General features: G+C 43.7%; 1 protein-coding gene across 1 annotated transcript in view; it reads right to left on the bottom strand.

The window, feature by feature from the left end:
- The window catches only part of YIPF6 (Yip1 domain family member 6), a 38,860-nt gene extending 25,300 nt beyond the window's left edge, over positions 1–13,560 (bottom strand). The window contains exon 1 of the mRNA XM_003943058.4: positions 13,457–13,560. Within this exon, the coding sequence (XP_003943107.1) occupies positions 13,457–13,513 (57 nt within the window). The 5' untranslated portion in view covers positions 13,514–13,560. The remainder of the gene's footprint in view (positions 1–13,456) is intronic.
- Positions 13,561–24,320: the final 10,760 nt, after the last annotated feature.

Genomic DNA, 24,320 nt, shown 5'->3' with positions numbered 1-24,320 from the left:
CCAACCCAAATGCCCATCGATGATAGACTGGACAGGGAAAATGTGGTACATATACACCATGGAATATCATGCAGCCATCAAAAACGATGAGTTCGTGTCCTTTATAGGGACATGGATGAACCTGGAAACCATCATTCTCAGCAAACTGACACAAGAACAGAAAATCAAACACCACATGTTCTCACTCATAGGTGGGTGTTGAACAATGAGAACACATGGACATGGGGAGGGGAGCACTACACACTGGGGTCTGTTGGGGGAAAATGGGGGAGGGACGGGGGTGGGGAGGTGGGGAGAGATAGCATGGGGAGAAATGACAGATGTAGCTGAGGGGAAGGAAGGCAGCAAATCACACTGCCATGTGTGTACCTATGCAACAATCTTGCATGTTCTTCACATGTACCCCAAAACCTAAAATGCAATTAAAAAAAAATGATACAGGAAGTTGGAAAGACCATTCCCCAACCAGAACAATGAGAAGAGGCTAGAGACTTTACTGAATCATAACTTTCCCTGAATTCATCAGAAACCTGAGATTGTAAGGGAGACCAAGTGGTCTGGATGAAATCTAAGGAAAGCCAGGTGCTTCCACGAGGAGACATCAGCACTGGCTCAACAGTAGCAAAGCATGAGGAGAAGACAATGCTGCGCACTACACAAATGGGTAAGAATCACTGAAAATTTTAAATAAATTGCTAAAGTCCAAGTATTGACTAGCATGAGAGTACAGAACCCCTGGAAGCAACAGACACAAGGGGAGTTCACATTCACTTGTAGGCTCTTCTCTAGACTTCCACTGGGGGCTCACAAAAAACCACCACAGAGAAAGAGCCTTAAAGCCACTTAGACAAAAACAAGTTGCCTTCAGAACATAGGCGAAAACTCACTGTAGCTGGAGAAAGGGGAAAGAGAAAGCTCTCTACTACTAGGGGTTGGACAGGAAACTATCCTGGGCCCAGACCATTAAGAGTTTCCTTCAGGGGCCGGGCGCGGTGGCTCAAGCCTGTAATCCCAGCACTTTGGGAGGCCGAGGCGGGTGGATCACGAGGTCAAGAGATCGAGACCATCCTGGTCAACATGGTGAAACCCCGTCTCTACTAAAAATACTAAAAATTAGCTGGGCATGGTGGCACGTGCCTGTAATTCCAGCTACTCAGGAGGCTGAGGCAGGAGAATTGCCTGAACCCAGGAGGCGGAGGTTGCGGTGAGCCAAGATCGCGCCATTGCACTCCAGCCTGGGTAACGAGCGAAACTCCGTCTCAAAAAAAAAAAAAAAAAAAAAAGAGTTTCCTTCATGCCAGGCGTGGTGGCTCAAGCCTGTAATCCCAGCACTTTGGGAGGCCAAGGCGGGTGGATCACGAGGTCAAGAGATCGAGACCATCCCGGTCAACACGGTGAAACCCCGTCTCTACTAAAAATACAAAAAATTAGCTGAGCATGGTGGCACGTGCCTGTAATCCCAGCTACTCAGGAGGCTGAGACAGGAGAATTGCCTGAACCCAGGAGGCGGAGGTTGCAGTGAGCCGAGATCGCGCCATTGCACTCCAGCCTGGGTAACAAGAGTGAAACTCCGTCTCAAAAAAAAAAAAAAAAGAGTTTCCTTCAGCTAGGAAAGGGACAGGATCACTAAGAAAGTGCCACCCAGGAGACTCAGGGACACATGAGTCTGCCTAAGGCAGAGGCTAGACTATGACAACAAAGAATCCCCTTTCCCTGGCCCCTACCACCAGGCTAGCAAGTATGGAGTAATGAACAGCAGCAGTCTACTGCTGGAGGAAGGGCTAGAGCTTAGAAAGAGACTCACCATGATATGCAAGGGCAAAGACAGAAGCTGAGTATAGAATATGAACATCAATAAAAACACTGGGGCTGGGCACAGTGGCTCATGCCTATAATACCAACACTGGCAGGCTGAGGTAGGAGAATTGCTTGAGGCCAGGAGTTCAAGACTAGTCTGAGTAACATAGTGAGACCCCCCCATCTCTACAAAAATGTTTTTAAAAAATTAGCTGGGGCCGGGCGCGGTGGCTTGCGCCTGTAATCCCAGCACTTTGGGAGGCCAAGGCGGGTGGATCACGAGGTCAAGAGATCGAGACCATCCTGGCCAACATGGTGAAACCCCATCTCTACTAAAAAAAATAGAAAAATTAGCTGGGCATGGTGGTGTGCACCTATAGTCCCAGCTACTCGGGAGGCAGAGAGGAGAATTGCTTGAACCCAGGAGGAGGAGGTTGCACTGAGCTGAGATCACGCCACTGCACTCCAGCCTGGAGCCTGGCGACAAAACGAGACTCTGTCTCAGGAAAAAAAAAAAAAAAAAAAAAAAAGCTGGGCATGGTAGCACACACCTGTAGTCCCAGCTACTGAGGAGGATAAAGTGGGAGGATCACTTGAGCCCAGGAGGTCAAGGGTACAGTAAGCTATGATCGCACCACTGCACTCCAGCCTGGGTAACAAAGTGAGACCCTGTCTGAAAAAACAAAAACAAAAAAATACTGGTGTAACATAGCACCCACCATAAACACAAGGTAACAGCAGATAAATCTGAAGCTGGTGATGCACTGAAGGTACCCATAGCAACAACAAAAAATCCAAACAAATCCTGACTAGATTGACTTAACCCCTACTGACAACTCAGCAGCAGAGATGTGCTACTTCTATCAGTGTATACATGATGTCCAGCACTCATTAACATAACAAATTATCTCCTTCATACACACATGAAAAAAAAAACCCACTACAATGAGACAAAGCAATCAACAAAACCAGACTCTGAGATGACCAAGATGTTACAATTATCAGAAAAGAAATTTAAAATGACTATGTTCAATATGCTAAAGGCTTTAGTAGAAAAGGTGCATGCATGAATGATGAATTTCTGCAAAGAGATGGAAATTGTAAGAATCAGATGGCAATGCTAGAAATACATGAACATGGTAACAGATGAAGAATGCCTTTGCCAGCCTTATCAGTTAACTCAATACCAAAGAAAGAATTCAGAGTTAGGTCAGTCAAAATTACCCAAACTAAAACAAAAAGAGAAGATTAAAAGAAAAGAAAGAATAGCGTATCCAGGAACTATGGGAAAACATTAAATGGTCTTATTATGTAAATAATTGGAATCCCCCCAAAAATAGAAAGACAACGGCTCTGAAGAGATATAGGCCAAGTACACTGGCTGACACCTGTAATCCTAGCACTTTGGGAAGCCGAGGCAGACAGATTGCTTGAGCCTGGGAGTTCCAGACCAGCCTGGGCAACACGGTGAAACCCCATCTTTATAAAAAAAAATTTAAAAAATTAGCCAGGCGCCGGGCGCGGTGGCTCAAGCCTGTAATCCCAGCACTTTGGGAGGCCGAGGTGGGTGGATCACGAGGTCGAGAGATCGAGACCATCCTGGTCAGCATGGTGAAACCCCATCTCTACTAAAAATACAAAAAATGAGCTGGGCATGGTGGTGCGTGCCTGTAATCCCGGCTGCTCAGGAGGCTGAGGCAGGAGAATTGCCTGAACCCAGGAGGCGGAGGTTGCGGTGAGCCGAGATCGCGCCATTGCACTCCAGCCTGGGTAACAAGAGCGAAACCCCGCCTCAAAAAAAAAAAAATTAGCCAGGCATGGTGGCAGACACCTGTAGTCAGAGCTACTCTGGAGACTATGGTGGGAGGATCACCTGAGCTGAGGAGGTTGAGGCAGCAGTGGGTGGAGACTGTGCCACTGCAATCCAGAGTAAGACTCTGTCAAAAAAAAAAAAAAAAAAAAGGTAGCTGAAAAATTTCCAAAAATAATGATACATCAAAGAATAGATGCAAGCCAAGAGAACCCCAATCAAGATAAATACCAAAGGACAAAATGAAAAAAATCCACAAACCTAGACACAAACTATGGAAAACCAAAGACAAAATCTTGAAAGTAGCCAAAGAGAAAGGCATTGCATTCATAGGAGCAAAGGTAAGAAATATAATAGAAGGCTGGGCATGGTGGCTCACACCTGTAATCCCAGCACTTTGGGAGGCCAAGGCAGGCAGATCACCTCAGCTCAGGAGTTCGAGACCAGCCTGGCCAACATGGTGAAACCTCATCTCTACTGAAAATACAAAAAAATTAGCCAGGTGTAGTGGCAGGCAACGGTAAACCCAGCTACTTAGGAGGCTGAAACAGGAGAATCACTTGAACCCGGGAGGTGGAGATTGCAGTGAGCCAAGATCATACCACTGCATTCCAGCCTGGGTGACAGAGCGAGACGCTGTCTCAGAAAAAAAAATTATAATAATTATAATAGACATCTCTAACAAAATATAAACAAACAAACAAAGAGACATTTCACCAGAAACTACACAAAGCAAAAGGAAATAGAGGGATAGTGTGCCAAAAGAATAAAACTATCAACACAGAATTCTAAACCCAGCAATACTTATTAAAAATAAAGGCAGAGTAAAAATGTTATTCAGACAAACAAAGCTAAAACATATTCTACAAGAAATGCTAAAGGAAGTTCTTCAGGAAGAAGAAATATATCAGAAGGAAACTTGAATGTACACAAACAAATGATCTCCCAAAGTGGTTAAAATGAAGGTAAACATGACATTTCTTCCTAATTTTAATTATTCTAAAAGATAATTGCCTAAAGCAAGGGTCACCAAACTTTCTGTAAAGGGTCAAACAGTAAATATTTCAGGCTTTGAGAGCCATACGTTTTCTGTTGCAAATGCTCAACTCTGCCACTGTAGCATGAAAGCAGCTAAAGATAATACACAAATAAGTGTAGCTCCCTTCCCAGAAAACCATACTTTGAAAAACAAGCAGTGGGCCAATTTTTAAATTGTAAAAAGATAACATTTAGGAGATAATTGGAAATTTAAAACCTAATGAGATACTTGATATTAAGAAATTAATTTTTACATGCATTAATGTTATTGTAGTTATGTTCTCTTTAAAAGCAGAATTCTAATTTAGGAACTGTGGCACACACCTACAGTTCTAGCTAGTTGGGAGACTGAGGTGAGAGTGTCCCTTGAGGCCAGAAGTTGAAGGCTGCAGGGTGTTACGGTCATGCCTGTGAACAGCCACTGCATTCCAGCCTTGACAACACACCAAAATGGCAACTCTAAAATAACACAAAATTTTTTAAATCCGTATATATGCATTTTTTTTAAGAGACAAAGTCTTGCTCTATCATCCAGGCTGGATTGCAGTGACATGATCATAGCTCACAGCAGCCTCAATCTCTGAGGCTCAAGCAATCCTCCCACCTCAGCCTCTCAAGTAGCTGGGACTGTTAAGCATGTGCCACCATGCCAGGCTACTTTTTAAATTTTTAATAGAGACAGGGTTTTGTCATGTCTCCCAGGCTGGTCTTGAACCTCTAGGCTCAAGCAATCTGCCTACCTCAGCCTCCCAAAGTGCTGGGATTACAGGTATGAACCACTATGCCCAGCCAGAATCCTTACCTTTTAGAGATACATACCAAATATTTACTAATGTAATGATGCCTGGGATTTGCTTCAAAATAATAAAGAAAGTAGGTAGGGCTGTAGAAGAAAGAAGATTCATCATAAGTAGATAATCGTTGAAGGTGTATATGGGGATCCAATTAACCATTCTACTTCTGTATATTTTGAAATGTTTCTTCATAAAAAGGTAAAAAACACTATTTTTCTTTCTTTTTTTTTTTTTTTTTTGAGATGGAGTCCCACTCTGTTGCCCAGGCTGGAGTGCAGTGGTGCAATCTTGGCTCACCACAGCCTCCGCCTCTAGGGTTCAAGCAATTCTCTTGCCTCAGCCTCCTGAGTAGCTGGGACTACAGGTGCATACCACGATGACAGCTTTTTTTTTTTTTTTTTTTGTATTTTTAGTGGAGATGGGGTTTCACCATGCTGGCCAGGATGTTCTCGAACTCCTGGCCTCAAGTGATCTGCCCATCTCGGCCTCCCAAAGTTGCTAGTATTACAGACGTAAGCCACCACACCAGGCCTGGATCCCGATTTAAACAAACAGCAAAAAGAACTTTTTTTTTTTTTTCTAGAAAATTGGGAGATGAACAGATAGTGATTAGACGATATTAAGAAATTATTGATTTTATTATGTATGATAACAAAGAAAGAGTCCTTATCTGTTAGAGAAACATAGTTAAGCATTTACAGATGAAGTTAATATGTCTGGGCTTTGCTTTAAAACACTCAGAAAAGACTATGAAAGATAAGACAAGACTGAAGAACCATTACAGATTAGAAGAAATGAAGGAAAAATAACAACTAAATGCAATGTGGGATCCTACATGAGATCCTGGAACAAAAAAGGCCATTAGTAGAAAACCTGCTAAAATTCAAACATGGTCTATAGGTAATAGTGTTGTACCAATGTTAATTTCTTGGTTTTGATCAGTGTACTATGCTTATGTACAATGTTAACATTAGAAGAATCTGGGTGAAGGGAATACAGGAACTCTCTGTACTATTTTTGTACTTCTCTGTATGTCTAAAATTAGTTTCAAATAAAAAGACCAAAAAAAAAAATGTGGTGAGACAATAAAATAACAGCAGAATGTTGATAGGTACATGAGGTTCATTATACTATTCTTCATTTTATTTATACATTTGAAAGCTTCTGTAATAAAATTTAAAAATATATCACTCCCTTGTTTCTGCCATTTGCTCAAACCACTCTCTTCTCTTGCTTGATCAAACTTCTCTTTACTTTCGCACTTAATCCTCTGTAATCTGGCACTGGCCTTCTCACCACTTTACTGACGTTGTGCTCTCCGATAGTAACATAATCAAGAAATACAAGGATCTTGATTCAGTCCTCATTCTCTTTGAATACTCTGCAGTGTGTAATGTGTAAACAACCCTTTTTGTTTGTTTGTTTTGAGATGCGGTCTCTTTCTGTCATCCAGGCTGGAGTGCAGTGGCGCAATCTCAACTCACTGCAACCTCCATTTCCCGCGTTCAAGCAAGTCTCCTGTCTCAGCCTCCCAAGTAGCTGGGACTACAGGCATACACCACTGCACCTGAGTAAATTTTGTATTTTTAGTAGAGACAGGGTTTTGCCATGTTGGCCAGGCTGGTCTGAAACTCCTGACCTCAAGTGATCCACCTGCCTCAGACTCCCAAAGTGCTGGGATTACAGACGTGAGCCACCCATCAGCCAAAATCAAGCCTTTTTGAAGCCATATTTTCTCTTCACTGCTACAACACTGCCCTTTCAAGTGCCAGCATTGCTTGTTTTCAGTTTCCCTGCTGCCTGCTACTGCTAGTAGAAGCAGGGTAGTACAGTAGAAAAAAAAAGGCTTTAATGCCAAGGGATCTCACATGGAAACAACACTGCTATAAAAATAAGTAACACCTGTACAGCACTTAGCACATAATGCTCAACATGGCATATGAAGAATACTGGTTAAGAGTGCAGGCCAAATAGCCTGAATTCAAATCCAGCTCCATCATGTACTACCCATGTGACACTGAGCAGTTACTTAGCCTCTCTGTGCTTTCCTCCTCTGTAAAACTGAGATATTATATGATACCCTCATCACGGGGTTATTGTGAGGAAGAAATGTATTAATACAGGAACACGGTAGGGGCTAGATAAATGTTAGCTCAAGTTCAAGATTCCCATGGAGTCAATTCCAGTTCTGTCACTATCGTATAATAAAGAATTTAGCTGGTCTTTGTTCCCTGTTCTTGAAAGCCTCTAAACTTAGAATTACCTGAATAACAGGGGAGTATTTCTGATACTCACAGGGGCTCTGATAGTTTATGTTAACAGGTGAGTCACAGTAGGCCCTTGTGTAGTTTGTGCTCTGGAGATGACTCAGAATGGGGGCTAACCATGTCAGAAACACCACATATATGACTAGAGGTTTGGGGCTTTAGGTCACAACGTATAAGCCCAAACTTTGGGGAGTGGTGGGACCCTGGAGATTGAGTTCAATTATGTGACCAATGATCTAATTAATCATGCCTACATAATGAAACCCAATAAAAACTCTAGACACATGGGTGAACTTCCCTGGTTGGCAATACTCTGCATATTGTCACATAACAACAAACCAGGAGGGTAACATGCCCTGAATCCACAGAGTCAAGACAAGGAATCTTTGTGTTTGGGACCTTCTCAGACCTCACCCTGTGCCTCTCTCTCTTTTGCATGTTTGGATTTGTATCCCTTTGCTACAATAAAATTGTAATTTTAAGTACAGTGCTGTTCTGAGTTCTATGAGTCATTCTAGTGAATTATGACACCTGAGGGGCGGGCCAGGTGCCGTGGCTCATGCCTGTAATCCTAGCAATTTGGGAAGCCAAGGTGGGCGAATCACTTGAAGTCAGTTCTAGACCAGCCTGGCTAACATGGTGAAACCCCATTTCTACCAAAAACACAAAAATTAGCCAGGCATGGTGGCATGTGCTGGTAGTCCCGGATACTCAGGAGGCTGCGGCAAAGACTGCAGTGAGCTGAGGCTGTGCCACTGCACTCCAGCTTAGGGATCAGGGCGAGAATATATCTTAAAAAAAAAAAAAAAAAAAACAAGAAAGAAACCTGAGGGAATCATCGTAACCCTTGAATTATAGCTACTTGCTCTGAAGTGAGGATGGTCCTGGGAACCCCCAAAATTGTGGGTGGTATCTAAAGAGCAGTCTTGTAGAGGACTGTGTTTTTAACCTGTACAGTTTGGCCTAACTCCAGGTAGTTGGTATCAGAAGTCACTGTAGTCACTGAAGTGTCATGTGATCCCCTACTCTCTCCCTCTTATCTCTTCAAGAACTAGCAACATTGTTCCATGAACTGAGTCAGGAACTATGGCCCTTCAGCCCAATATAAAAGACTGGACTTCCAGGCCCTCAGCTAATAGACTCTGCTCTCTGCCTAGCCCTCAGCAGGAAAGGCGAATTGGCTCCATGCCCCTCCCCTTTCCCATCAGTGGGCAGACTCGTGCAAATATATAGATGTGCTCACAGAAACACACATGCATACTGCTCTGCCTGGCTTGGGCCAGTAAGGGGAACAGGTAGAGGCAGGGCCAAAAACATACAATAAAAGCAGGGACTGTAACCCTAAAAAAAATAGCTGGGAGCAAATGTGTTATACTATTGACGAAAATCCTGGTAAAAAGAATCAACAAGGGGAAACATGAAGCAGAAATCAGCTCAGTCCAAGAGGCGTGGCTCCCAGGAATGGATGAAGGGGTAGCTAGTAGCACGGTCTCCAGTCAGCCCCTTCACCTGGGGGCAGCTTCCTTATAGCCTAAGATCTTCCAAAGATTCCAGACTATAGTTTGAGACCAGCCTGGCCAAAATGGTGAAACCCTGTCTCTACTAAAAATACGAAAATTTGCTGGGCATGGTGTGCACGCCTGTGATCCCGGCTACTTAGGGAGGCTGAGGCAGGAGAATTGCTTGAACCCGGGAGGCAGAGGTGGCAGTGAGCCGAGATGGCACCATTGCACTCCAGCCTGGGCAACAAGAGTGAAACTGCATCTAAAAAAAAAAAAAAGAAGAAGATCCCAGACTATAGCCAGTATTACAGGATACCTAGTCTTCCTGCCCCCTAAATACAGGCATTACCCAAGATTCTGTCTTTTTAACCCTGTGCAGATGACTCCTGAATCAACATCTCTAGGTCTGACTCCTTCTGAGCCCTGAGGTATAGGTTGCAAATCCAACTGCCTGTTGTGTATCTATTGAATGGCCTCCAGTATCTCAAACTAAACATGTCCAAAACTGAATTAATCAACTTTTAAGGCCCTCATCCAGCTAACCCTCCTTGTATATTATCTATTTTTATACAGGGTGTCACTATACTCTTGGATGTCTATAGCCATGCTCTTCAAAATGTGGTATTGGGAGCAGCAGCAGCAGCACCACCAGGGAGTCTGTTAAAAATGCAGATCTCAGGCCAACTGAATCAGAATCCCAGAATAACTGAATCAGATCCTGCAAATTAACAAGATTCCCCAGATGACTGCTAGCACACTAAAGTGTGGAAAACACTGATCTAAGACAAATCCTCCCTCACACACTACAAACCCTAACAGATTCTGCCTTGTCTCAAATCCTCTTGTCTCCTGCTACTGCTGTAGTCCAGATCCCTAGCATTTCTTCCCGGAAGTACCACAACAGCTGCACGGGTCTTCTACATTCCAGATATCCCCCACTGTAACTTACCCTCTATTATGTTGTCCAATTCATGATTTCAAATTCTTCCCTCCTCAGAAATTTCCACCGGCCCCTTGTAGCCCAGAAAGCCTCCCAGGTTAGCAGCCAATAATAAGAAATAACGCTTATTGCATTATTATGTGCCATGTATTCTATTAAGTGTGTTAATTTATCCAATGTGTTAATCCGCCTAACGACCCTATGAACTAAGTGTTGCTGTATCTCTATTTTCAGATGGGGAAACTGAGGCAAGGAGGGGTTTGGTAATTTCCCCAATATCCCACTAGCTAAGTGACAGTGCTTAGAATCAAACCTAAACAAGCTGACTCCAGAGTACACCTTCCTAACCACCACTGTTCCATACTGCCTCCCTAACTCAGTAGGCTTATCCCTGAAGGCTTATCTCCTAATAATTCCCTGTGCTTCAGCCAAAGTTATCTACCTGTTGTTCTATAAATATACTAGCACCTTCCAACTTCTGTGCCTTTGTGCATGAGAGGCTATGTAGCACAAATTGATACAGTCTGGGCTTCAGAGTCAGATCTAGGTTCAAATTTCAGGCCTGGGGACTAACTGGATGTAGACCCTAGGGAAATCATCAAACCTCTCTGCATCTCATATCCTCATCTGCACATAAAGTGTGGTTAAAAGCCACCTAACTGAAATAGTTGCTGTAAAGTTTAGAAAATACACAGAGGATGTCTAGCACAATACCTGGCACATAGCAGGTATTCAATTATTGACAGCTACTACGCTCACCTGCAATTTCAATTCCTACCCATCCTTTGAAGTCCCTTCAAATGTAAGTTCCACCACGTAGCTTGGTCACCCCAACTAGACATGATAGCATTTTCCTTTAAATTTCTGTAATATTCTTTGTGTAACTTTCTCTTACAGACACCTTTATTTTAGCATTGCATACTTGTCTTATTTCTACAACTTAGACTGGTAGCACCATAGAGGCAGGCCCTCTGCATTCCCTGTATCAACTAGCACAGTGCATTACTTGTTGCGGGAGTTCACTAAACATTTGTTGAATGGAAGTGGATTGCATATTGAGTAATGAGTGTTCAGAACCACTGAAGTTAACTGGAGAAAGCTTCACAGAAGAGGGGTGGGGCGTTTAGATGAAAGATAGAAACTAGCCGGGCGCAGTGGCTCATGCCTGTAATCCCAGCACTTTGGGAGGCCGAGGCGGGTGGATCACAAGGTCGAGAGATCGAGACCATCCTGGTCAACATGGTGAAACCCCGTCTCTACTAAAAATACTAAAAATTAGCTGGGCATGGCGGCGCGTGCCTGTAATCCCAGCTACTCAGGAGGCTGAGGCAGGAGAATTGCCTGAACCCAGGAGGCGGAGGTTGCGGTGAGCCGAGGTCGCGCCATTGCACTCCAGCCTGGGTAACAAGAGCAAAACTCCGCCTCAAAAAAAAAAAAAAAGAAAAGAAAGATAGAAACTAAAAACTGCCAAGCACCTATGCCAATGTCATAGTAGGCACTATGTGTATATTATCTCATTTAGTACTCTCACTAATTCAGTGATATGTTCCTACCACCATCTTCCAAATGAGGAAACTGGGGTTCAGCCTGATTTTACTCAAGGTTAGAGCAGTTAGAACTTAACACAACTCACTCTTATTGCCGTATCTCGAGTGCCTAAAGGAGTGCCTGGCACACAGTAATGGATGCTCAATAAATATTTGTTGAGTGAATGAAGAGGTGAAGAAATGGAGCTAGTAAGCAGCAGAGCTAGGACTAGAATCAAGTTCCCTCATCTCCCAGCTCAGTTCACTATGTTAAGTTGCTAATTCAAAACAGAGAAACGAGTCCAGGTGCGGTGGCTCAAGCCTGTAATGCCAACACTTTGGGAGGCTGAGGTGGGCAGATCACCTGAGGTCAGGAGTGCGAGAACAGCCTGGCCAACACGGTGAAACCCTGTCTCTACTAAAAATACAAAAATTAGCCAGATGTGGTGGCAGGTACCTCGAATCTCAGCTATTTAGGAGGCCGAGGCAGGAGAATCACTTAAACCCCAGAGGCAGAGGTTGCAGTGAGCTGAGATTGTGCCATTGCACTCCAGTCTGGGTGACAAGAGCAAAACACTGTCCACCCCCCCCCCCAAAAAAAAAAGAGAGAGGAAAGGGAAGAACCATTTACTGAGCAACTACTATAAAATGCAAAACAATGGGAAGAGGGACAGGAGCACAATGTTGACCTCATTATATTCCTCAGTTCATGGTACTGATAATATTATTAGGCACTTTACATAAATTATGCCATTTGACTAAAAATTCTTTTGAGGCAGGTATTTTTATCTCCATTTTACAGATGAAGAAACACCCTCCATGAAATGACTTGCCCAAATTCACAAAGTGGGTGTATTCCATCGCAGGTTAAGTTTAACTCCAAAGCCTGTGTTCTTGAAACACCTGTCCACATTTTGGACTGGCAAGTGAAATTCTGTCCCTTGCAGAGACAGAAAAGCAAGAGAGTATGGTGAAGATGGCTGGGCACAGTAGCTCACGCCTGTAATCCCAGTACTTTGGGAGGCCGAGGCAGGAGGATAGTTTGAGCCAGGAGTTCAAGACCAGCCTGGACAACATGGCAAAACCCCATCTCTACAAAAAATTAGCCAGGTATGGTGGCACACACCTGTGGTCCTAGCTACTAGGGAAGCTGAGGTGGGAGGATCACGTGAGCCTGGGAGGTAGAGGTTGCAGTGAGCAGAGACCACACCACTGCCCTCCAGCCTGGGTGACAGAATGAGATCCTGTCTCAATTTAAAAAAAAAGAGAGAGAGAACAAGAATGGTGAAGAGGATAGCAAGGAGCTGAGACAGGAAGGGCAGGGGTTAAACCTGGCCTACTGTGGTCACTGAACAAGTCAATACTAATATAAGCAATAAAACGTTAATGTCCCATGCGAAGCAATCTCTCATGATTCCTTCAACGAAGGCTGGCTGGTGACAGGTTTTTGATAAAATGATGGGACAGAAGAAGAAAAGATAAGAATTATCACCTAAAGCTCGCCATTTAACACAATGCTGGGGACGAGGACAAGCCCTGGGAGGATGTGAAAGGAAAGATGGGGGTTTCACAAAAAGATGTAGAAGTAACCAAGAGGGCAAGGGGCAAAGCGGTTAGCGCAAAGAACAGGTGCGGTGTTGGGACTGGTTCTGGCGACGGGTACAGGAAGGGCCTGCCGGGCGGAAGGGGCTCCGGTTCTCAGGCCACGAGCCCGTCCCTCGACTTCCTTAGGGGGCACTCTGCCTCACCCTCAGTCCCTTTTGTTGCAGATCCCAAGCTCACCAGGGGCCTGGGCGATGCTGTCCCGGGGTCTCCTGGAGACTCCTCCGCTTCCGCCATCTTGGCCCTCCTTCTCCCGGGTCGCTCCCACAGGTCTTTGCGGAACCTGCGACGTGGAGGCCACAGCTGGTCAGCACGTCATCGCATGGCGGCCACGTCACCGAATGGCGCCCGGCAATTACTAGCGACCCCGGCCCTACGCTGTTTCTCGGTCCTCGGGGTGTCCGGGACAGCTTCGCTTCACCTTGCTTTTCTTCTTTGGGACTACTGGTCGCGCTAGACACGCTCCCGTTTTAAAACTCAGGCCCGATCCTCAGACCGGCCGGTAGCTGTTGCGACCACTGCTGTCCTCTCCACGCCACCGAGGGCCCGCCCATTTCCCGCTCTCAGGAATTGGCTTGGAGTGCCAAACCCTGGAGCACCGCACCTCTAGGAAAGAGCGTGCCTCCTCCTTCCCTCCCCGTCCGCCGAGCGACTTCAAGTTTCCGTGCCCCAGAATGAAGGGCTCAACCCCAAACCTACTGCTCCCTCCGCCGCCGCCCCTGCCCCGCTGACTCCGCGCCTCTCCTTCGGTTCCTAAGCCTCTTCCTACTTTCTAGACTTTTATAAACCTCTCTACTGCCTCCACACTGACCCCCCCAGAATTACTTTTCTCCGGCACCCACTTTGGGGGTGGGCGAGGAAGAAGCCAATGAATGGCCAAATTTGTTAATCCCATTTCAAAAGTTGCTAAACTATTTGGGGCAAGTACTGAAAATGTTCAGGGTTCTGAAAGAATAACTATCGTGAGAATAGCTTAAGACAAACAAAAGATAATTTGCATGTCCCAACCTCTTTTCCTTACCTCATCCTTGGGCTTTCCCAGTATTTCTGGTCCCAGTTTACCTTGGCCCCAGGCTAAAATGTAGTCAGACAACGCAGCCATTGTTGACAGCATCAGTATCCAGGATACCTGGGTGCCCTTTGGTGGTGTTAAGCATTTAACCAGCAAGGCAGGGTATGGGTGTGAAATAAAAATGTTTTATATTTTTGGATAGCCAATCCAAGTAGTAAACTTAAGGAGGAAGAATATGGAGGGCCAAAATTCCAAACGAATGGAGATTTTTTTTGTCTTGTTTTTGTTTTGGTGTTCGTTGTTTTGTTTACGATAATTCCCTTTCAGACCAAGCACAATTTTAGTACTTGCACAAATACTGGTGGCAGTGATATTAAAATTTAAGCCAGTAGATATGAAATCTTCTTTTAATTGCAAGAGAATATCATGTACAAATGCCTCAACCTCAACTTCAGCCTCTCACCTCATCCTCCCACCCACATGATTATCGGATCACCAAGTCCCATCCCACTTCCCTGAGGCCATTGATAACGTTTTCTATTTCCTTGCCAAACTCCAAAATTAGCTATCTCTCCCTAACCACAAGCCCCTAGCTTCTACCCCTTTTAACCTCATCTATGGGCCCTCTTGGCCACTTATTTCAAGATAGCCTTGATGCTAGGTTAAGAGGAGGACTGGCCATAGAACAATTGAGTCAGGCAGTGCTCAGGTTGCTTTGGCATTATATAGACTACCAATGCCTGTTCTCCCCATTTAACTAAAAGGGTACTGGTTGGGTGTGAGACAATATGCTTTGAAGAAAGACAATCAGCAAGGAAGCTTGTGAAGGAAGGGGCAGCATACGGACAAGCTCCCCAAAATAGGAATTATTCTTTGTTTTTAGTTGCAAATGTATCTCAAAAAATTGCCAGAGTAACTCAGAGTTATTTAATACACTTAACAGTCATTACTCTTTGCCAAGACCATGGATATTTACAATACAGCAGGATTTGCATGACTTGCCCAAAGTTACTTGGAACCTTTGTAAAGTGGTAGAAGTGGAATTAATATTTAAATCAATAGGTATGGAGAACTTTGTTGGCTAATCTATGTTTCAGGGCAATGTAACATACAACTCTATGAAAATAACCAGGAAATATTAAGGAAATAACTTCCCAGAAAAATGGTCAGAATTGACTCAAAAGAAGTAGGGAAAATCATTAAAACAAAATTTGAGAAGGAAAAACTTAAAATACATATAAAAAGCTGGCCGGGCACAGTGGCTCATGCCTGTAATCCTAGCACTTTGGGAACTGAGGCAGGTGGATTGCCTGAGCTCAGGAATTCAAGACCAGCCTGGGCAACATGGCGAAACCCCATCTCTACTAAAACTGCAAAAGTTAGCCTGGCATGGTGGTGCGTGCCTGTAGTTCCAGCTACTCAGGAGACTGAGGCACGAGAATCTCTTGAATCCTGGAGGAGGAGCCGAGATCACACCATTGTACTCCAGCCTGGGCGACAGAGTGAGACTCTGTCTCCACAAAAATAAATAAATAAATAAAATACATATAAAAAGCAAGATGCAGACAGTTTGTATGGTATGCTATCAACTGGGTAAAAATGTAAGGTCAGTGGATAGATAACCATACACTGTACTTGAATATTCACAGTCCAGAATATGCAAGAAGGCTATGCAAAAAGCCAGTAACTGGTTGCCTGTGGGGAGAGAAACTGGCAATAGGGGTGGATCGATCGACTTGCAAGTGAGGACTACCCATTGTATGTCAAGCAGTTCGAAATTTTAAACATAGGGCCGGGCATGGTGGCTCAAGCCTGTAATCCCAGCACTTTGGGAGGCCGAGGCGGGTGGATCACGAGGTTGAGAGATCGAGACCATCCTGGTCAACATGGTGAAACCCCGTCTCTACTAAAAATACAAAAAATTAGCTGGGCATGGTGGCACATGCCTGTAATCCCAGCTACTCAGGAGGCTGAGGCAGGAGAATTGCCTGAACCCAGGAGGCGGAGGTTGCGGTGAGCCGAGATCGTGCCATTGCACTCCAGCCTGGGTAACAAGAGCGAAACTCTGTCTCAAAAAAAAAAAAAAAAGAAATTTTAAACATATACATGTATTAGTTTTGAAAAAGTTACCAAATATCTCCTCTCTTCTCCCACCCTCAAAGTGCTGGATCCAGATGGTTTCATATTCTATTCATTCAAGTCTTCACAGAGCAGATAAGTCCTACACTATAAAAATTGTTCAAGAGAGAAGAAAAGGGAAAGTTTACAAATGGTACCACACCTGAAAAAGATAGTACTAAAAAGAAAACTATATATTAATCTCACTTGTAAATATATATCTCTAGGCCAGGTATGGTTAGATTACGGCTCACGCCTTTAATCCCAGCACGTTGGGAATCCAAGAGAGGAGTATCACTTGAGCCCAAGAGTTAGAGATTAGCCTGAGCCACCTAGGGAGACTATGTCTCTACAAAATGATAAAAATAAAAATTAGCCGAGTGTGGTGGCATGCACTTGTGGTCTCAGCTACTTGGGAGGCTGAGGTGAGAGAATCGCTTTAACCAGGGAGGCAAGGCTGCAGTGAGTTATAATTATGCCGCTGCACTCCAACCTTGGTGACAGAGCAAGACCCTGTCTCAAAAAAAAGTTAAAATACACACGCACACACGCACACACACACACCCCAGCTTAAAATTTAGCAAATAAAATCTGAAAACTTACTTAATATGACAAAGAATATCTGTCTCAAACAAAAACCAACATCATGATATATCTGGTATTCCCATTAAATCCAGGAACAATGCAAGAATACCTTTTATCCCTACTGTTACTTAACATTGTTCTGGAAGTGCCTGAAAATGTACTTAGATTCTTCCTCCTCTTGGGACCAAGGCCAGCCTTGTCCATTCTCTCCGAGGCCATTGGTCCCATTGAATACTCTCACCCATTAACACTAGCTTAAACCTCAGTCTCCAATACACAAGCAAGCCTACAGCACTACAAACTCCACATGTGTTTCCCACTTTCAGCATTTTATTTTATTGGCACTTGCCTTTCCCAAAGCATAGCACTTCTCTGTATAAACACTTAACCCTTCCTAGTGTAAGCATAGTTTCCCCCAGTCTCAAAGAATTAGTGACAGACCCTTCCCTAATCTCTCTATTTACCTCCATCTTTCCCGTCTCCATTCCTGCCTTGGCCCAACCCAATTCCCTACCTTTACCCCATTCGCTAGTCCTTTCTCACTTCCCTGAAGATTTCCCTAACCAATCTCTCTAACTCCTCTACCATGTACCTCATCCCTGGGCTTTCTCTGTGCCCTGACTAAAGACTGTGTTGCCACTGGGCTAGGAGGAGGTCAGGTTGGTTATAAAGCTGTTGTGGATGCAGTCAGTATTCAGGTTTGCTAGGTGCCTTTTCGGGCTACACATACCTGTTCCCTATTAACAAACAGAGTAGGAGATAGTTATGAGATGAAGTAGAGTGCCCTATATTTTTGAATTAGGCAATTCACAAAAACTCCAAAATACCCCTAAAGGTAAAATAATGTGAAACACAAACAAATTCACAGAATAGAAAATGCCATAATATTTTTTCTTTTTTTTTTCTTGAAATGGAATCTCACTCTGTTACCCAGGCTGGAGTGCAGTGGCACCATCTCCGCCACTGCAACTTCTGCCTGGGTTCAAGCAATTCTCCTGCCTCAGCCTCCCAAGTAGCTGGGATTACAGGTGCCCACAACCACTCGCGGCTGATTCTTATATTTTTAGTAGAGACGGAGTTTCACCATATTAGCCAGGCTGGTTTCAAACTCCTGACCTTAGGTGATCCGCCTACCTCAGCCTACCAAAGTGTTGGGATTACAGGCATAAGCCACTGCACCAGGCCTATTTTTTCAACTACAAGTATATCTAGCAACATTTATAATTGTGTATGCCCATATTAATTACTCTCTTTTAAACTGTGAATATTTTCAGTAGAGCAGTTAACATTTGCTTTCTTTTTTAAAAATGTATTTATTTTTGAGATGGAGTCTCGCTCTGTCACCCAGGCTGGAGTTCCGTGGCATGATTATAGTTCATTCCAGCTTCAAACTCCTGGGTTCAAGCAGTCCTCCTGCCTCAGCCTCCCAAGTAGCTGGGACTACAGACACATGCCACCACACCCAACTAATTTTCTGTAATTTTAATAGAAACAGGGATTTGCCATGTTGCCCAGGCTAGTCTTGAACTCCTGACCTCAGGCAATCCATCCACCTCAGCCTCCCAAAGTGCTAGGATTATAGGCATGAGTCACACAGTGAGACTGTCTCTAAAAAAAGAAAGAAACAAAGAAAGAAAGAAAGGAAGGAAGGAAGGAAGGAAGGAAGGAAGGAAGGAAGGAAGGAAAGAAGGAAGGAAGAAAAAGAAAGAAAGAAAGAGAGAGAGAGAGAAAGAAATGTAATCCCCAATGTGACAATGTTGGGAGATAGGGCCTGGTGGGAGGTGTTTAGGTCATGGCAGTGGGTTCCTCATGAGTAGATTAATACCCTTTCTCAGAGCCAAGTGAGTTCTCATTCTATTAATTCCACAAAAGCCGGTTGTTAAAAAGAGGCTGTCACCTCCCCACCCTTGCTTCCTCTTTTGTCATGTGATGTCTTTACACCAGGTGTCTCCAAACTTTTTACACAGGGGGCCAGTTCACTGTCCCTCAGACCGTTGGAGGGCCGCCACATACTGTGCTTCTCTCACTGACCACCAATGAAAGAGGTGCCCCTTCCTGAAGTGCAGTGGGGGCCGGATAAATGGCCTCAGGGGGCTGCATGCGACCGGCCCGAGGGCCATAGTTTGGGGATGCCTGCTTTCCACAGTGGCTTTCCTTCTGCTTTCCACAGTGAGTTGAAGCAGTCTGAGGCCCTCATCTAATGCAGAAGCTCAGTCTTGAACTTTCCAGCCACCAGAATCATGAGCCAAATAAACCTCTTTCCTTTATAAATTACTCAGTCTCAGGTATTCTGTTATAACACAAAATGGACTAAGATATATGTGTGTGGTACATTAAGCAAGAAAAGTAGCTTATAAAAATGCTAATTATGTAACTAGAAGGATTAATGAACACACAATAAATGAATTTGCCAACCAATATCCATGTCCCCCTTATTCTTTAACAGACCTCTACTTTTGTTCATGCCCAGTCAATAAATCACAATTGATTCAAATCAATCATGACAATCTTGTTCTCCAATTTCCCAGCTTTACCCACAGGAATGACCGTATGATCCAGTTTTGGCTAATGAGAACAAAACAGAAGTTAGGCAGGCAGGTTTCTTAGAAAGCAATTATTTTATTAAATAGAGGACACACACTCAGCTTACATGGCTTACTCCTCTCAATATTCTTGTCCTGAATCTAGACATCATGTCTGGAGATGCGGCAATGCAACAACCATCTTGCAACCAAGAGAAGAAAAAGATGAGAAAAGTCTGAGTTCTAAGGATGCCCTTTTCATGTTCTGTGAATTAAGAAAAAAAGATAAGAAAATAGAGAGATCCGGCCGGGCGCGGTGGCTCAAGCCTGTCATCCCAGCACTTTGGGAGGCTGAGGCGGGTGGATCACGAGGTCAAGAGATCGAGACCATCCTGGTCAACATGGTGAAACCCCGTCTCTACTAAAAAATACAAAAAATTAGCTGGGCATGGTGGCGTGTGCCTGTAATCCCAGCTACTCAGGAGGCTGAGGCAGGAGAATTGCCTGAACCCAGGAGGTGGAGGTTGTGGTGAGCCGAGATCGTGCCATTGCACTCCAGCCTGGGTAACAAGAGCGAAACTCCGTCTCAAAAAAAAAAAAAAAAAGAAAATAGACAGATCCAAGATGGTTGATCACTAGCAGCTCGGGATTGTAGCTCCCAGTGAAAACGCAAAGAACGAGAGGACGCCACACCTTCACATGAATTCTTGTTGCTCACGCACCAGGAGATTCCCAGCAGAGGAGCCCCACGGGTCGCCAGCGCGACTCTTGTGACCGGCGAGGCGGTTTTGCTGGCGCCTCAGAGCGTCGGTTCTCGGTGCAGAGTCAGAAAAGCACCACCAATCTTAACGCCGCTGATTTAGTCGGTGCAGTGTGTTGCTCAGATTTCGGCGCTGAGAATCAATAAGTTGGACGTCCACTCAGAAACCCAATTACAAAGACGGTAATTATAAAGACCACAGATGGATAAATCTACAACGAAGGGAAGAAAACAGTCAAAAAAGGCTGAGAATACCCAAGATCAGAACGCCTCTTCCTCCGTAGGGGATCCCAGTTCCTCATCAGCAACGAAACAAGGCTTGATGGAGAACGAGTGGGTTCCAATTACAGAAGCAGGCTTCAAAACGTGGATAATAAGAAACTTCTGTGAATTAAAAGAACTTGTTCTAACACAATCTAAAGAAACTAAGAACTTTGAAAAAAGGTTTGACGAAATGTCAACAAGAATACAAAATTTAGAGAGGAAAATAAGTGAATTGATGGAGCTGAAAAACACAATACGAGAACTACGTGAAGTATGCACAAGTTTTAACAGCCGAATTGATCAAGCAGAAGAAAGGATATCAGAGGTCAAAGACCAACTTAATGAAATAAAACTAGAAGACAAGATTAGAGAAAAAAGGATAAAAAGGAATGAGCAAAGTCTCCAAGAAATATGGGACTATGTGAAAAGACCTAATCTACGCTTGATAGGTGTACCTGAATGTGACGAAGAGAATGAATCCAAGCTGGAAAATATGCTTCAGGATATTATTCAGGAAAATTTTCCCAACTTAGTAAGGCAGGATAATATTCAACTCCAGGTAATACAGAGAACACCACAAAGATATTCCTCAAGAAGAGCAACTCCAAGGCACATAATCGTCAGATTCACCAGGGTTGAAATCAAGGAGAAAATACTAAGGGCAGCCAGAGAGAAAGGTCAGGTTACTCACAAAGGGAAGCCTATGAGACTTACAGGAGATCTCTCAGCAGAAACCCTACAAGCCAGAAGAGAGTGGGGACCAATATTCAACATCCTTAAAGAAAAGAACTTTCAACCAAGAATTTCACATCCAGCCAAACTAAGCTTCATAAGTGAAGGAAAAATAAAGTTTTTGTGAACAAGCAAGCACTCAGAGAATTCATCACCACCAGGCCTGCTTTACACGAGCTTCTGAAAGAACCACTACACATAGAAAGGAACAAACAGTATCAGCCTTTCTAAAAAATACCAAAAAGTAAAGAACATCAATATAACGAAGAATTTACATCAACTAATGGGCAAATGGCAGTATTAAACTCACATATATCATTATTAATTCTAAATTTAAATTGACTAAATTTCCCAATTCAAAGACAGACAGCCAATTTGGACAAAAAACTAAAACTGTATGCTGCATCCAGACCCATCTCACATTCAAGGATACACAAAGACTCAAAACAAAGGATGGAGAGAGACTTACCAACTAACCAGAGAGCAAAAATAAATAAATAAAAAGCAGAAGTTACAATTTTTGCCTCTGATAAAATAGTATTTAAAGCAACAAAGATCAAAAGAAGCAAAGAAGGACATTATATAATGATAAAAGAATCAATGCAACAACAAGAAGAGTTAAAGGTCCTAAATATATACGCACCCAATACAGGAATACCCAGACATACAAGACTTATAAAGAGACTTAGACTCCCACACAATAATAGTGGGAGACTTCAACATTAATATTAGACAGATCAATGAGACAGAAAATTAATAACGATATCCAGGACTTGAACTCAGATCTGGAACAAGTAAACGTAATTAACATTTATAGAACTCTCCACTTTACACAAAATATACACTCTTATCAGTACCACATCATATCAACTTAGAAGTTTAAACGAAATGTTAGTTGGCTCCTTGTTTGTTACTCTCTTCCCTCATTTTCTTTCATGTCTCCATTATTAAGGACAATTATAGGCATACCCATATTTAGACTGCATTCTGGCCCGGGCAACAAAGCAATACCCCCATTCTCTCTCCCTCTTCCTCTTTCTCTTTCTTCCTCTTCTTTATTCTTTTTCTTATTATTCTTTTTCTCTTTCTAAAAAAAAAAAAAAAAAAAAAGGGGGTATCATTCTATTATTAAACCTTGGTGCACACTCTAAGAACCATCTAAGCCATTACTGGAAGCACTACTAAATGGGTAATGAATCACACTGCATTAACTCCTGAGCAACATTAACAATGTAGAGAAACAACCTAATACATTCAGGATGGTAAATATTCACAAAACATTACATTATTATCACTTAAATTTATCCACATGTAAATTGGATTAATTGGATGCAAATGAACGTTGGGGAACTTAAAAGCCACTTAAAGTTTTCATCTAGCCCTTACATAGGGTCAAAAAGGCAGCACACATAAAGAGGGGAGTGGCCAGGTGCTACACGTCATAATCTAGGCTTTCAACCACAGCTGGGATTTTGAGGTACGAAGAGAAAGAATAAAACATTTGTGTGAAAGATGAGATAATATAATAAAGGGGACCAGTCTCATCTAAATGGTGCTCTTCAACTGGAAACTTAGTAAGTTCCCTCAATGCATTGGGCACAAACCTCCCCCTACAAAAAAAAAAAAAAAAAAAAGATAAGAAAATAAAAAAGAACAGGCGTGGTGGCTGACTTCTGTAATCTCAGCAAATTGGGAGGCCAAGGCAGGCGGATCACTTGAGGCCAGGAGTTTGACACCAGTCTGGCCAACCTGGTAAACCCCATCTTTACTAAAAATACAAAAATTAGCCAGGTGTGGTGCATGCCTGTAGTCCCAGCTACTTGGGAGGGTGACGCACGAGAATCATTTGAACCCGGGAGGCAGAGGTTACAGTGAGCTCAGATCATGCCACTGCACCCCAGCCTGGGCGACAGAGCAAGACTCCGTTTTTCAAAACATTAAATTAAAAATTTAAAGAAGCCGGGCGCGGTGGCTCAAGCCTGTAATCCCAGCACTTTGGGAGGCCGAGGCGGGTGGATCACGAGGTCAAGAGATCGAGACCATCCTGGTCAACATGGTGAAACCCCGTCTCTACTAAAAATACAAAAAATTAGCTGGGCATGGTGGCACATGCCTGTAATCCCAGCTACTCAGGAGGCTGAGGCAGGAGAATTGCCTGAACCCAGGAGGCAGAGGTTGCGGTGAGCCGAGATCGTGCCATTGCACTCCAGCCTGGGTAACAAGAGCGAAACTCCGTCTCAAAAAAAAAAAAAAAAAAAAAAAATTTAAAGAAAACCAGTCATCACATATACTGCAAAAAGCAATATAAATATCTTCATTAAAAATTGGGATATAGGCCGGGCGCGGTGGCTCAAGCCTGTAATCCCAGCACTTTGGGAGGCCGAGGCGGGTGGATCACGAGGTCGAAAGATCGAGACCATCCTGGTCAACATGGTGAAACCCCGTCTCTACTAAAAATACAAAAAACTAGCTGGGCGTGGTGGTGCGTGCCTGTAATCCCAGCTACTTAGGAGGCTGAGGCAGGAGAATTGCCTGAGCCCAGGAGGCGGAGGTTGCGGTGAGCCGAGATCGCGCCATTGCACTCCAGCCTGGGTAACAAGAGCGAAACTCCGTCTCAAAAAAAAAAAAAAAAAAAAAAAAAAAAAAAAAAATTGGGATATAGGCTGGGCATGGTGGCTCACACCTGTAATCCCAGCACTTTGGGAGGCCAAGGTGGGCCGATCAGGTAATGTCTGGAGTTCGAGACCAGCCTGGCTAACATAGCGAAAACATGTCTCTAGTAAAAATACAAAAAATAATAAGAAGAAGAAATGCCTGATATAGGTGATGGGGAAGAAGGCAGCAAATCACACTGCCACGAGTGTATCTATGCAACAATCTTGCATGTTCTTCACATGTACCCCAACACCTAAAACGCAATAAAATAAAATAATAATAAATGAGCCAGGCTTGGTGGCAGGTGCCTGTAATCCCAGCTACTTGGGAGACTGAGGCAGGAGAATCACTTGAAATCAGGAAGTACAGGTTGTGGTGAGCCAAGATCGCACCACT

Source organism: Saimiri boliviensis, chromosome X (genome assembly GCF_048565385.1).
Source record: "Saimiri boliviensis isolate mSaiBol1 chromosome X, mSaiBol1.pri, whole genome shotgun sequence".
Taxonomy (NCBI): Eukaryota; Metazoa; Chordata; class Mammalia; order Primates; family Cebidae; genus Saimiri; species Saimiri boliviensis.
Note: the sequence above shows the minus strand (reverse complement) of the source record. Positions and strands in the feature narration are given on the sequence as shown.